This window comes from Scylla paramamosain, chromosome 19 (assembly GCF_035594125.1).
Source record: "Scylla paramamosain isolate STU-SP2022 chromosome 19, ASM3559412v1, whole genome shotgun sequence".
Lineage (NCBI taxonomy): Eukaryota > Metazoa > Arthropoda > Malacostraca > Decapoda > Portunidae > Scylla > Scylla paramamosain.
Window position 1 is genome coordinate 21,903,642 of NC_087169.1, and position 15,504 is coordinate 21,919,145.

The 15,504-nt window shown below is 44.5% G+C and overlaps 2 protein-coding genes across 3 annotated transcripts; one reads left to right on the forward strand and one right to left on the reverse strand.

Moving 5' to 3' along the window:
• Nucleotides 1-10,824: 10,824 nt before the first annotated feature.
• On the reverse strand, nucleotides 10,825-15,359 carry LOC135109913 (methionine--tRNA ligase, mitochondrial-like). 2 transcript variants are annotated; one of them, XM_064021799.1, is made up of 2 exons: nucleotides 15,257-15,359; nucleotides 10,825-12,845 (listed from the first exon to the last, which is right to left on the reverse strand). In XM_064021799.1, exon 2 carries the CDS (start codon nucleotides 12,651-12,653, stop codon nucleotides 10,941-10,943), a length of 1,713 nt encoding a protein of 570 aa, XP_063877869.1. In that variant the 5' UTR covers nucleotides 12,654-12,845; nucleotides 15,257-15,359; the 3' UTR covers nucleotides 10,825-10,940. The 2 variants fall into 2 exon arrangements, with proteins under 2 accessions (XP_063877869.1, XP_063877868.1); XM_064021798.1 differs by lacking the exon at nucleotides 15,257-15,359 and adding an exon at nucleotides 14,781-14,932.
• On the forward strand, nucleotides 13,270-14,516 carry LOC135109500 (atrophin-1-like). The gene is made up of 3 exons (XM_064020880.1): nucleotides 13,270-13,323; nucleotides 13,458-13,688; nucleotides 14,097-14,516. Exons 1-3 carry the CDS (start codon nucleotides 13,270-13,272, stop codon nucleotides 14,514-14,516), a joined length of 705 nt encoding a protein of 234 aa, XP_063876950.1.
• Nucleotides 15,360-15,504: the final 145 nt, after the last annotated feature.

Consider the following 15,504-nt stretch of genomic DNA (forward strand, 5'->3'; position numbering starts at 1 on the left):
TCTTCCTTTCTCTCGCAAATCACTAACTCGCTTTTTTACTGAAATGTTTACGGAATTTAAAACACGCAATGATTTTTTTCCTTTCGCGTATTTCTTTCACAAATATTTAACTCCCCCCTCCTGAAATGTTTTCGAATTTAACACAAACGGCAGTACTTTGTCTCTATTTCTTTCACAAATCTCTTTTTCCGTAACTTTTTTTTCCTTTTAACAATTTGCTTTTCCATCTCCACCTATTCATTTCACGAGTCCTTTTCTTTTCCCCTGTTTAGTTCACAATTCATAGTCTTTTCTGAAACACTCATTATAATTTTCACGGGTTCTAACTTATAAACTTTCCATATTCATTAAACCATAATTCTTTTTTTTATTTAATTTTCTTCTTTTTCACTTTTCTTTTTATCTTATTTTATTGTCTCTCCTTTCATGTTCTTTCGCTATTCATCACATCACTACTCACTCTCTCATTTCCTTCTTTTCTTACCCATTTCATCTTATTTCTTTCATCTGATACCTTTAATTATCTCTGTCTATTCACCCCGTACATTTTCCTTCTCTTTCTCTTTTTTTACACAATTATTTATTCATCTATCCCTTCCCACCTCTTCCCTTTACTTCTAATCATTTTTTTCGCTTATCTTATCGTTTGTCCCTCCTCTGATTCCCTTTTCTTCCAATTATTTCCTCGTTTATCTCATATTTATCTGTCCTCTGATGGATTTTAAGGTCACCTAACCTAACCTTACCTAAAATAACCCAAACCTAACCTAACCTACCACAAACCTAACCTAACTTAACCTAGCTTAACCTAACCTAACTTAACCTAACTTAACTTAACCTAACCTACCTCAAACCTAACCTAACTTAACCTAACCTAACCTAACTTAACCTAACCTAACCTACCCCAAACCTAACCTACCCCAAACCTAACCTAACCTAACTTAACCCTAACCTAACTTAACCTGTGTTCCCGCGTGGTCTCTTTCCAGCAAGACTACATCTTCAATTCCTCCTTCAGGCTAAACTTATGGAGGAGTCCTTGGTATGCTACAGAACATAAGCTTGAGTCGTTTATTGGGCCATCAGTGGTTTTGTATGCAAGGAAACAATAGCTCTGTCTTGCCTTCTTGACACCACACACACACACACACACGACCACACACACACACCCACACACATATACTAGGAAAGAGGGTGAGTGTGTGCGTGTGTGTATGTGTGTGTAATAAGTCAGAGAGAGAGAGAGAGAGAGAGAGAGAGAGAGAGAGAGAGAGAGAGAGAGAGAGAGAGAGAGAGAGGGAGAGAGAGAGAGAGATAAACTTCCACGATTTTTCAGACTAAATTGCTTAAAAAAAGGTAAATGGATGGATAAATACTGAGAGAGAGGAGAGAGAGAGAGAGAGAGAGAGAGGAGAGAGAGAGAGAGAGAGAGAGAGAGAGAGAGAGAGGGGAATCCACCATTTTTTTCAGACCAAGCATAAAAAAAGATTGACTTGAAGACAACACAGCACAACAACCCAACTCTCCTCTCTCTCTCTCGTCTCTCCTCTCTCTCTCTCTCTCTCTCTCGTCTCTCTCGTCTCTCTCACCAGCACTCAGCCTCACAAGCCCTCGAGCGGTTCACCAAAACCCCCAAAACTCGGAGTAGTAAGAGTCCTTCACTTCAAGCACCACCAAAACCTACCTCCTCCTCCTCCTCCTCCTCCTCCTCCTCCTCCTCCTCCTCCTCCTCCTCCATTCCTACCAACATTCACACAGTTCAGTTTTATACCAGCATTTCTGTGGCCATTTTTTTTTTTTTTCAACTATATTATATAAAAAAAAAAAACTTAGATGCCTTTGAAAATATACAACAACCACGAAAATAAAATAAAAAAATAAAGACGAAAAAGAAGAAGGAAAAAAACAGGTAAATATTAAAAGAAATAAAAAAAACAACAAATAAATAAATAAATAAATAAATAAATAAATAAACCACGAAGGAAAAATACATACTGATTTTATTTTTTTTTCACTTTTTTCACTCTTTTTCACTTTTTTTTTTTGTAGGTTCCGTTTCTATGGTAAATTTTGTGGGTGTACATATGAGAGGGGGGGGGGGGGAGGGGGAGAGCGAAAGAGTTGTTAAGGAGTTATGTTCAAATTTGGGTGTTTTTTTTTTGGGGGGGGGGAGAGGGATGGGGGGGGGACGGCTGGTATACTTGTTGTTTGTTTGTTTGTTTGTTTGTTTGTTGTTATTGTTGTTGTTGTTGTTGTTGGGAGGTTATTTTTCGACTTCATGGTTAGTGTTTTAGTTTATCTCCATCTATCTGTTTGTGTTTCTCTATTTCCCTTTTCTCTCTTTTTTTTTTTATCTTTCTCCATTTCGTTTATATCATATTTTATCTGTTTATTTTCAAGTTCAGTCAAGTGATTTTCCTTTTCTTTTTTTTTCCCCCTTTTCTTCGTCTTTGCTTTAACAATTTCACTCACGATTCACTCAAATATAATGTTTACCTATTTTTTCTAAGCATTTCACTCATGATTTCAAAGTCGAATGTTTCAACTAAAGCCCTCTCTCTCTGACATACCCTACAACTTGCAGAGAGAGAGAGAGAGAGAGAGAGAGAGAGAGAGGGTGGGGACAGTTTCATGTACATCTTAACACACACACACACACACTCACACACACACACACATTTCTGGGCATGTTTCCTGCGAGCACCAAAAAGTTGTGTGGTATAGCATCCGAAGACGTCCGTGGAGACATAAGTTTTCACGGCGCCTGGAGGGAAGGGAAGGGCACAGAGAGAGAGAGAGAGAGAGAGAGAGAGAGAGAGAGAGAGAGAGAGAGACGAGAGAGAGAGAGAGAGAGAGAGAGAGAGAGATACATTAGAAAGACGAATAAATGAAGTGGAATTAATTAAGAATGAGATAAAAGTGGTAACAGTAATAAACACACACACACACACACACACACACACACACACACACACACACACACACACACACACGAGAGACAACCAACAATGCAACTTTAGAAGGATGAAAAAAAAAAAACTGAATTAATTAAGAGAGAAACAGAGAGAAACAGAGACAAGTCAGTAACAATGAGTACTTAAACACACCACACACACACACACACACACACACACACACACACCACAACTTCATTCCCTCGCTGGCTGCAGAACGGTTCAAGTTACGAACAATCTTCGCAAATTATCACCCTTGACAACATTACGAAACGGAAGTCAGCCATTAGGAACTGAGATAGTAACACACACACACACACACACACACACACACACACACACACACACAGTAAACCACCACACAATTCACAAACTTCCGAGATGGAGGGACGGAGAGAGAGAGAGAGAGAAAGACGCACCACACACACGCACACACAACACCGCACATCAGAAAAACACCACCAAACACATAGTTAAAACACCTTGAAACACGTAACCACACTGGAAAAACATAAGAAAACACTAATTGTGTATACCCCAAACCAACGCACGTGTAAAACCAAAATCCCACGAAGTTTCATTAAGTTTTAAAAGTTTATCGTTTCTTAATTACCTGAAGTCAGTAGGAGGGTGAAGAGTACCACTTTGAAGCTCATGGTGACTCAGAAGGGGAGCACAACACGAGACAAGGGCACTGGGGGATAAAGCTCCTACGAGGCACAGACCACTGACTGCTAAAAGTCCTGAGGAGCGCGGCGGTAGAGCACCTCGCTTTGCCACAGCCAAGAGACGACTGAGGGAAGGGGTCTGTGAGTAGCTTGACCTCCCGAGTAGGGAGTACCAAGCCCTCTCCCCACGCTCTGCTATCCTTCTCTTCCTCCTGCTCTGCCTCCTTCCTTCCTTACTAGTTATTGTAATATTCTAAATAGTCTAGTAAGGCCTTCATAAATGATGTAGTAGTGGTAGAAAAGTGATTGGACGAGCCTGTAAGGTGTAGGAGGCTAGAATGTGAGGAACGGTACAGGCCGCAGCTTCCTCACGCCAGTACCGCGGTGAGTAATGGGATAAAATGGCGGGAAAGTTTAGAGCAGAGAATGGGAGGACATGAGCGATGATTCAAGCAACGAAATGGAGCAGAAATGGGCCAGAAAACGGAATGAGGTGTTTGATGAGCTACTGTCGTGGAACAAAAAGGAAAGAAACGAAATTAAATTAAAATATAAGATCACCATTCCGTAGCGATCTTAATTCAAAGATATAATATAATTTCCCATGTTCTGGATTACGATAACATTTATTTATTTTATTTTTTTCTCTCTCTCAAGTTCCTACTGATCTCAGAAATATATAATAAGCAAGGTTTTATTTACAGTTCATAAAATATTTAAAATTTAAGACGTTATCGTTCCTTTAAGATAATTTCTTGCTCAATATATATATATATATATATATATATATATATATATATATATATATATATATATATATATATATATATATATATATATATATATATATATATAGATAGATAGATAGATAGATAGATAGATAGACAGATAGATAGATAGATAGATAGATAGACAGATAGATAGATATTGTTGCCTTATATTCTTTTATTTAATTTCGTTCTTTATTTTAGTCCATGACAACTGTTGAACGTAAAATATAAATCCTTGAACTTGTACGATGGTCCTTTTAGGAATTCTATTCGTGAAACGTGAATGGAGGGAAGAATGGTGAGGAAATAGGGAAGAGGAGAAATGGGAGGCTAGGTGGGATGGAATGTATTGTGGAATGGTTTCTAGGACCGGTATTCGAGGGTGGAGGGCAGGAATGGTAAGGAAGAGGAAGGAGGAGGAGGAAGAGGAGGGAGGATAGGCTAGCTGGAAGGGAATAAGGTACAGCAGGAGGAATTAATGAAGATTCCTAATGGGAGAAGAGATGAACAACATCACTGCATTATTAACATGAGAAACCTTATTGAGAACCCGGATAATCATCTCTGTGGCCTTGGAAAATAGTCGTGGTGAGAGAGCTGAGCGTTTCGGCATACAAGCCACACAAACACACACACACACACACACACACACACACACACACACACAGGTAAGGGAAAAGAGAAGCACGTGTGAGGAAAGGAAACACGTGTTGAGAATATTGATCGGATACAGGTGATAGGGATGATAAGGCACATATGTAGAGATGAAGCATACACACACACACACACACACACACACACACACACACACACACATCGGAGAGGCTGAGAACATACAGAAATACAGCATTCTAAACAGGCTAGTGGATCAGAGCAATACGTTATCATACAAACTGGTACGTGTAAACAATAAACCCCACATAAACTTAATATTATCATAGTTTGCCATTAAATAATAAAAAAAAAAACGGAGCATTAATAAGAGCCTGACTCAATCATATAAAAAAAAAAAGAACACGGAGACGTAAACACACACACACGTACTGACTTCACTTTAAGGTCTAGAGAATGATGGGGCGTGGAAGGATAGTGACGGGGAGGGGGGGGAGGGGGGAAGGAGGGGGATAGGATGAGGGGGATAATGAGTGTAAATTCTCTTCTGATCACGAGTGTAACATATGACCCTTCACACACACACACACACACACACACACACACACACACACACACACACACACGTCACAAGATTCCAACTCGTCCTTATTCTAATGAAGTTAAATGCCTCAGTTAAGTTTTTTTTTTTTTCTTCCTAATTTCAATATAAATTTTCTTCATAAACTATTTACTGCTTGATGTGCTTATTCTGTCCTGCATTAATTAACAGACTATAATGGGACTGGACGTAAAAATAAGTAGATACATTAATTAAAAAATATATATATATAGTTTGCACACGAGTAGTAGTAAGTAGTAGTAGTAGTAGTAGTAGTACACACACACACACACACACACACACACACACACACACACACCATCTCTGAGGGGGGGGGGGCGATGTACCAGGGTGGGGAGGAAGGGGGGCGGTTACCAAGGCGCCAACAGATCCTATTCTTAAGGCCCCCAACAGCCGGACGCAGCAGCCACACCGCCAGCAGCAGCAGCAGCAGCAGCAGCAGCAGCCATCACAGAGATTCACAGAGAGAGACAGCAAGACACAGGAAGACACGCCCTTCTCATCCTTCGGGGAAAACTGAGCGAATGGCTATTTTAACAAGGTTCCCTAAGGACACGAGGTATTCAGGATGTGGTGGTGGTGGTGGTGGTGTAGAAAATGGTGCCAGTGGTGATGGTGGTGGTGGCTTTGGTGTGGTGGAGGAGGAGGAGGAGGATTAAGAGATGATGATGAAGTAGATGATGATGATGATAATGAAGAAGAAGAAGAAGAAGAAGAAGATACAACAACGACACCTTCATTACCATCACCACCACCACCACCAACAACAAAACAACAACAAACAAACAAACAAACAAACAAACAAACAAAGACGACAACAACAAGACCCCCAAAAGACGCAAAAAACACCACAAAACAAACAAAACACATACACAGCAAAACAAAAACAAACAGAAAACAAAAAAAAAAAACAGTAAACACACAAACACACAAACACACACCACCACCACCACCACCACAATCCAAACAAACACGTAGCTGTGAAGGAAGGAAGCATAGGGTTGCATTCACTGCCCAACCAGTCTGCCTGCACAACCACCACCACCACACCTTCCATTTGGTCACTTCATCGCTATTCCCTTCAAGCTGTCACGTTACAACTGTCCCCCAGAGTCCAGGCCACGCCCCAGCTGGACCTGACTGCTGAGAGAGAGAGAGAGAGGGAGAGAGAGGTTAGAGTGTTCGTGGTAAGGTTCCTTGGCTTGTCTCCCGAGTGTCCGTGTCGTTCTACACCTTTGCTCTCTCACTACGACTGTTTTCAAAGGCCACAGAGACGATTACCAGAGTTCTTAAGGGTGTTTCTCCCGTTATTTTCTTGCTTACTCACTCGCTTACTCATTCACTCGCTTGCTCTCATTCTAAGCAGCGATAAAAAATTAGCATGACCTAGAGAGAGAGAGAGAGAGAGAGAGAGAGAGAGAGAGAGAGAGAGAGAGAGAGAGAGAGAGAGAGAGAGAGAGAGAGAGAGACCATTCCCTCAAAGAACAAAAGCCCACTCACACACACACACACACACATACACACAGGTGACAATGGTCCGCTTGCTGCCTCAATGCAATGTACAGGTATACTCGCGTGTCCTCAGGTGTGTTGCAACTTATCAATGTCCAGAGAGAGAGAGAGAGAGAGAGAGAGAGAGAGGAGAGATACTGGAGAAAAGGAGGAAAAGAGAGTCGGCAGCAGTCCTGAGGGAAGAGAAGGAGGAGGAGGAGGAGAGAGAGAGAGAGAGAGAGAGAGAGAGAGAGAGAGAGAGAGAGAGAGAGAGAGAGAGAGAGAGAGAGAGAGAGAGAGAGTTCGGCTTTATCGACAAGAGGAGTTTAATTTAGTAAAGTACTTATATCGGGTTGAGGTGGAAGAAGAAATAGAAGAGAGGAATTAAGCTCTTGTCTTCTGTCACTGTGTGTGTGTGTGTGTGTGTGTGTGTGTGAATTATGGGTGCTAGACAATGTGGTGATGAGTATGTAGTCTCTCCCCCCCCCCATCTCTCTCTCCCTCTCTCTCTCTCTCTCTCTCTCTCTCTCTCTCTCTCTCTGATCTTTACAAATCCGGAAACAAGCGCTGGCAAAACTCCCCCGCGTACAAGACTCGATTTCAACTTTCACCAAACAAAAGGAAACTGAAAGGAAAAAAAGAAAAAAGGAAAAAAAAAGAAAAAAAAGAAAACCAACATATCTATCACATTCTACCAAATCTCAGCGGCTTGGCTTGAACAAAGATTATTTTTCCCTATTTCCTTTTCCCTTTTATATTTTTTTCCGGTCTGTTTTTTTTTTTTTTTTCATTTCCATAAACACTGCACGTCTGTTAATAATGGAGCAAACTAAAGTGGACAGGTATTCACAGGTAGCCACACGTAAACCTTCATCTGAGTCACACATGCACTGTTTCATAAAAAAATAATAATAAATAAATAAATAAATAAATAAATAAATAAAAAGTTACTCTGCATTTCCCTTTTCCTTACGTCAGTCATTCCTCATTCCGTGGCAATACAACAAAACTTCTATTGTAATGGAGGCATAACCAAAATATAATAACAATAAGAAAAAATAAATAAATAAATAGATAAAAAAAAAAATCACACCGAACACTTTCAACTCACAGCAACAGATGGCGCTGTACTGAACACGAAACACGAAACAAAGATACGAATAATGACGCACACCTTTGTAACTTTCCTCTCGTCTTCTGCTTCACCCACCCCCTCAAGCTGCTGCCTCTCAAATCTCACCTGCCGCAGTAATGAAGGTGCCACAAAGTTCACAGCCATCAAGTCAGAGAATGATTTATAAAGTGGTCCCGTGGGAGTGGCGCAGGGGAGGCTGGAGAAAAAATACTGCTTGACTGATTGAGAGAAAACGTCGCGAAGAGGAGGAAGAGGAGGAGGAGGAGAACAAGAAGAAATTGAGGTAGAACAGGTAGAGGAGAGTAATAATAATGATGATGATGATAATAATAAGAAAAGAACAAGAACAAGAATAAGAACAAGACTAAGATCATCAACTAAACAATAACAACAACAGCTTGCACTCCCTCCCCTTCCTCACCCTACCCTGCCATCCCTTCTCTTCACTACTAAGCCCTCCCATCCCCTCCCTCCCATTGCCCTACCCTTCCGCTCCTCCCTGTTTCCTGCATTCATTCATGACAACACCAAAGTCACACACCAGCTTAATATAACATCCTTTGTGACATAAACTTCTATAAATAAACAACACACACACACACACACACGCGCGCACACGCACACAGTGATTCAAACATCTTAGAACCGTTTCCTGTCTTGTGCCTGTCACACACACACACACACACACACACACAGAGCCACCTCCACTACATTGAAAAGGTTCTATATAGTTTAAGTGGCACGGGTTTTTTTTTTTTATCTTATTTATCTATTTTTTTACGGTTTTAGTGATAGATTAATAAGATTTCTACATTACTAACAGGAGAAACACTCTTGAGAACCTGGCTAATCATCTCTGTGGCCTTTGAAAACAATGGTGGTGAGAGCAAAGTTTCTGAATACGGGATAGGGACACACAGACACACACACACACACACACACACAGAAATAGAAGCAGTTCGTGTTTTCTTCACCATTTCCTTGAATAGCCAAGAATCTCACAGGTGGAGAGACTCTAAATGCTATTTTCCAGCCAGGTAGCGCGTGTTAAGGGATGTTGTTCCCACGCCAAGGAGAATATTCTCACGAAGGGCTGCCAGAGAGAGAGAGAGAGAGAGAGAGAGAGAGAGAGAGAGAGAGAGAGAGAGAGAGAGAGAGAGAGAGAGAGAGAGAGAGAGAGCATAAGGTTATTAAATTCTTGTTTTCATTCTTCCTTCACCATGATATTTATAAGCACTGATCTAAACGAAAAAAAAAAAAACTGCTTAAAAAAAAGAAAACAAAACTAGTACTTTTCCATCACCGCGATATTTATGAATGCAGATAAAAAAGGAAAGAACAGGAAAGAGAGAGAGAGAGAGCATAAGGTTATTAAATTCTTGTTTTCATTCTTCCTTCACCATGATATTTATAAGCACTGATCTAAACGGAAAAAAAAAAAAAAACTGCTTAAAAAAAAGAAAACAAAACTAGTACTTTTCCATCACCGCGATATTTATGAATGCAGATAAAAAAGGAAAGAACAGGAAAGAGAGAGAGAGAGAGAGAGAGAGAGAGAGAGAGAATCATCTCCCCAACATCCCTTCCTTTCCCGCACTGTGGTGAAGAGCAGCGCCAGCCGTGAAAGTCTCCGGGGTTTAGGTGACTTAGTTTAAGGCTAGACACCACAGGGGAGACCATTGTAACTTACCATCCCTCCTTCACCCTGACTTTCCTTCCTGATACCTTCATACTTCACGACTTTTATGTTTCCTTGCTTGTAGTTTTGTCTTATTTACTTGCCAGAATTACTCTGTGCAGGGATAAGAACATGTGAGCTTTGAAAAGGAATCTACACACAGCTGGTCTAATTCCTGTTAGGAATTTACAGCTCCTTCTTGAGATTTTAGAGACAAACATTTTTCTACCAATATATATGTAAGCTTCCTATGCATTTGCAACAGGCCCTGTGAGTGGTGCATCAGGGGCAGCAGAAGCACACCAACACACTCATTCTTCCTCTGTTGCTGTGCTTCAAATTGATATTTCAGGACAAGCTTTTTTACAAGTATATATATAAACTTTCTATGGATTTGCAGCAAGCCCTCTAACTTTTTTTTTTTTTTATGTAGGAGGGGCACTGGCCAAGGGCAACAAAAATCCAATAAAAAAAAAAAAAAGCCCACTGAGATGCCAGTCCCATAAAAGGGTCCAAAGCAGTAGTCAAAAAATTGAAACCTCCCTCTTGAAGGAATTCAAGTCATAGGAAGGTGGAAATACAGAAGCAACTGGTGCATCAAGGGCAGTAATCTCACATGGCCAAGCCTAAAGACACTACTCACATTAACTTTCACGTTACAATGTTTGCTGGCAGTGGGAGAGATGCTCTTCATTACAATGCTTGGCTTTCTAAAGGCACTCCATCCTATTCCTACCCCTATGTTGATTTAGTTTTCATGATCTGGGCTCAATTTTTTTTTTTCTAAATAAATACTTGTACTGTACAGTATTCCTCAACATATTCTATGACTTCATTCTTGATTGTAACTTGAGGATAAACAAGCACACACAAGTGGAAAGGAAAGCCTGAGAGTGAAGTGATTGTTTTTTACTTTGAATGAAACATTTACTGTACACAGCAGCAAGACTGCAGACCACTACAACACACAGCCACAGTGTGTGTAGTGCATCCCCCCAACACAGGCACCACTACTGCAGCTTGAGCTTGGGGAACAGCTTGTGTCGAGGTCCCAGGGTGAAGGACGTGCCCAGGTAGTCTTGGTCAGGCTTGGTGAACCCCAGGGACAGACTGGGCCAGGTTCTGAGGGCCGGAGGGACCCCCAGACCATCCAGCAGGCGCATCGACAGCCCCGGCACCACGGGCAGCAGCGCCACGCCTGCCACGCGCAGCACCTCGAAGGACAGCCGCAGCACCAGCTCCAGGCGGGGCATGCCAGCGGGGTCCTTGGCCAGTAACCATGGCTGCTCCTCTTGCACGAAGGCGTTGGCCTGCCGCACGGCCCCCATGGTGGCCTCTATGCCGTGGTGGAAGTTAAAATCTGTATAGTGGTGAGCAACAGTGTCAGGGAGGGTTGCCAGGTGCCGGGCCAGCTGCTGGCCAGACAGTGACGACTCCAGCAGGCCAACATCCAGGGGCGGCACACAGCCCTTGGGGTTGAGGGCAGGGGCAGTGCAGCGGTTCAGCAGGTTGCCCAGCGTGTCGGCTAACTCAGCGTTGAGGATGCGGCTGGCCACAGCGCCCCCCCATGGGCTGTCGGAGTGGGGCGCACCACCCCGGAGCAGAAGGTAGCGCAGGCCGGCCATGGTGTACTGGGCTGCTGCCTGCCGGGGGTCCACCACGTTGCCCAGCGACTTGCTCATTTTCTGGCCGCCGATGGTCCAGTGGCCATGGCACAGCAGTGCTCGGGGCAGCTCCAGGCCCAGCGCCAAGAGCAGAGCTGGCCAGCACAGCCCATGGAACCTCAGGATGTCCTTGCCCAGCACGTGCACATCTGGTGGCCAAGGCTTGGTTGTGGGGAACCCACCTGCTGCTGTCAAGTAGTTGGCCAGGGCATCCACCCACACATATATGGTGTGGCCCTCATCACCGGGCACTGGTACCCCCCAGGGCACCCGCTCCCTGGGCCGGGACACTGACAGGTCCGGCAGCTCCTCAGACACCCACTGCTCCAGCTGGTGCTGGAAGTGGCGCGGCCGCACCCGCCCCTCAGCCCTCAGCCAGTGCAGCAGCTCCCCACGGAAGGCTGACATGCGGAACATGTAGTTGTCCTCACTGTGCCACTCCACAGGCCGGCCACTCTCGGCACTAACCATGGCAGTCTCGCCACCAGGGAGCTGCTCCTCCCTCACCTGTCCCTCCCCCAGGAAGGCCTCATCCGCCAGGCAGTACCAGCCCTCGTAGCGGCCCTGGTACAGGTGCCCGCCGTCGGCCAGTGCCCGGAACACCTTCTGCACTGTGGCACAGTGCCGCTCCTCACTGGTCCGCACAAAGTCGGTGAAGCTCACATCGGTGGACACGAACAGTGAATGAAAATCATGAGAGACAGCATCACAGAACGCCTGCACCTCACACCCCCCAGCCTCCGCCGACCTCTGGATCTTGAGCCCATGTTCATCGGTCCCTGTGCAAAAGAGGATGTGTTCCCTTGCCACACCCTGCAGCTGCTGGAAGCGACACGCCGCGTCGGCCAGCAGCGCAGAATACAAATGGCCTATGTGTGGCCGATCATTGACATAAAAGATTGGGGTGGTGATAAAGAAACCTCCCGGCCCCTCACTGGCAGCCCCGCCCCTCCCATCACTGGTGCTGGCTGCTGTCCTTGCTGGGACTCTGGTGCCAAACGCCCTCGGGCCGAGTCTCCCGGCCACACGATGGTGCAGCAGCCACCGCCCCGCCACCATGCTCACCACCACACCACAGCTCCGTGCTCACTGGGCTCACTGTTTAGCAAGAATGCACACACACTCACCAAACAGGGACATTATGTGGCAAGCTTTATCATCATCTCCACACTGTTTTGTCAGCACACAACACAAGTATTTTGTCTTATAACGCCACCACCACTGCCTCGCACCTCAGTTTGATTTACACTCCTGAAAAAATAATTTTGAAATTGATATTAGTTTTCTTAATTCAAAATTTTATGCTTCACTGAATAAGGTGTGCTATGGAAACATACCCACACCTTCTTAAACTGTGCCCCTGGTTAGGTTAGGTGAAGCTGGTGTCTTTAAGGGTGGGATCAGGGGTGTCAATGGCAAAGTCCCTGATTAGGTTAGCTTAGGTTACTTAACCCGTAAACTGCGCCAGACATCTTAAGATGCTGTTCGACCAACTGCGCGAGACATCTTAAGATGACAGGTTTTCTAAGCTGCATTTCAAAAGTTCCCGCACAGCCACCGTAAAATCCAATGAACATCATTTGGCAACATCATCTCTCTTTCGCTCCATATAGGCATTATTGTCTCAGTCAGCCTTAGGCAGTCATGGAAGACGGTAATTCATTATCATCTTCCGATGCTGGCCAGCCTCCTGGCTCCCACATTCATGGCCATGGGGGAGGCAGATGTCGTAAAAAGAAGAAGATAGTAAAAAGAAAGCTTGGACTAGGCCCTGATGATGTAGATTATTTACAGCAATCAACTTCTGGTGCTGTGAGAAAGCCCAAGAAATCCCGTAAACACACTCCTGCCTCTCAAGGTCAGGAGCACGCTGCCGCTTCCTCACTGCCAGGCAAAGCCCGTAATATGCCATTGACACCATCAAAATTTTTACCATTGATAGAAGATTCTGAGGAATCACTCTCAACACTTCCTGATGATTCACGCAGGCAGAAAGAACAGGAAAATTATCTCTTTGACACCTTCCCGGCTCCCCTGTCGCTGGCCCCCAGCCACTTCCCAAAGAACTTCAGCCATCCATCACTGCCACACAATGTATTTTTTTTCATTTTTTATTTCACATTTCAGTGCTCTACTTGTCTCCTTTGAGTTTCAAAAGATCAAAGATAGTTTTCAAGCAAGTTAATTTTTTGCCATTTTTTGCGCACCCTGCAGCTATCCTGAAATCATAATTGCGCAGTTTAAGGGTTAAGGTAAAGTTACGTTAGACTAGAAATTTCCTGTTTTCAAAATATGGTGTCTCATCCTTAAACTTTTCATGAATGTCCAAATCTGGCTTCCCCAGCCTAACCCCTGCTTTCCTCCCAGGTCCCTAAGCTTGTCTGAGAGATTCGGGTGAAAGGAGAAGGATGAGGAGACAGACCTGTTATAAAGAGCTACCCTAAGCTAACCTAACACAGTCCATATTTCAATACCCAGCCCCCTTGGCTGTCCTACCCCCAGGTCCTTCTGGGCACCTGGAACTTACACTGGGAAAGACACCCGACAGACACCTTACAGTACACAACACCCGGACGCATCAGACAGGACACGACACCACCAGTGGACCCACTCCCCCAGCTGTGTCCTAGACACTGCCGTCACCAGACTCAAAACAGGACACTGCCACCTCAATGCCCACATACACAGGCTAGGCCCAGCAGACACCCTTCACTGCCAGGCACTCCAGCACACCTGCTGCTACACTGCTCCCGCCACCACTTCCACCGCACTGCTCTCCTCCACTCACTGGCATCACTCCACATAGACAGGCCACCCCTACCACACCTCCTGAGTGGCTCCAAAGACCCTGGCCTGGCCTTCAACACACTCCAGCACACCAGGGTCTTCCTACAGAAAACTGGACAACTCACCAGAATTTAATCAGATAAGCTGCCTGCTGCCAGCACCTTCGCGGCACTACAGGCAGTGGCACCACAGCCTGCAGTGCCCCTAAATCCCCAACAAGAACGAAGTACATATTTCAATACCCCGGGAGCCCCCTTGACCATCCTTCCCCCAGGTCCCCCAGGGCACCTGGAACAGACAAACCTGTGCTAATCGTTACTCTCAATACATAGAACGCATCCTGGCGTGGCAATAACAAGTATAATTGATCCCAGACACCCGAATTGGGTGTACACCCACCAAGTGGAGGCGCCCGCCGCTCAGCTCGACGTGGGTTTATTTACATCACGACAGCAGCGTCTTCTCAACGGAGCAGGACGTGACGTGCAGTTGCCTTTTGAATCTTTATTTTATTTCAAGACTTGGTGACATGACGCACGGATAGATGAGTGGAAGAGAACACGATACGGAGGTGTGGATCAGAGTTTATTTCCAGAGTATCTTGGTTCTCTCACCTGGTGGGGCTCTTCGGTGCCCGGGACTGACAACCCGCAACGGGAAGCCGCACTCTCCTGATGCGCCAGCCCGTCAGTACTATGTGTTATGTTCTTTACGAATATTTCACAATTAGAGAGATAATGCATCATGTGACAAACAAAATAAGCAAGATAATGAAATGCAAACACATAAAACTCATCTTTTCCTAATTCTTCATATTTATCCGCTATGACAGCTATTACTTGAGGTACCTTAAGGTCAATCAGTATTTTATTTACCTCTTTGATGAGTAGCGGACTGAGTGGAGGTTGACACGGGGGAAAAAGGCGGAAAATATTACGGTACAAGGTAGCGGAGGTAATTCCCATCTTGGCTCCTCGCGGGCTGGCTGGGTCTCGGACCAGTCAGCGTTGCCAGATTGTTTTGGCCATGTTATCGTACTACACAGGTTGAAATTATTGTACTTCTGGTAAAATTATCGTACTTGTGTAATTATTCCAAATATTATGCAAAACTGCCACTTTCC

Excerpts from the sequence above, each read along its gene's own strand:
- LOC135109913 (XM_064021799.1), bottom strand. The coding sequence starts at position 12,653 with ATGGTGGCGGGGCGGTGGCTGCTGCACCATCGTGTGGCCGGGAGACTC.
- LOC135109500 (XM_064020880.1), top strand. The coding sequence starts at position 13,270 with ATGCTGGCCAGCCTCCTGGCTCCCACATTCATGGCCATGGGGGAGGCA. Across the intron at positions 13,324-13,457 it reads CCATGGGGGAGGCAGATGTC|GAGCACGCTGCCGCTTCCTC; the intron begins GTAAAAAGAAGA and ends TCTCAAGGTCAG. Across the intron at positions 13,689-14,096 it reads ATCCATCACTGCCACACAAT|GTCCTTCTGGGCACCTGGAA; the intron begins GTATTTTTTTTC and ends TCCTACCCCCAG.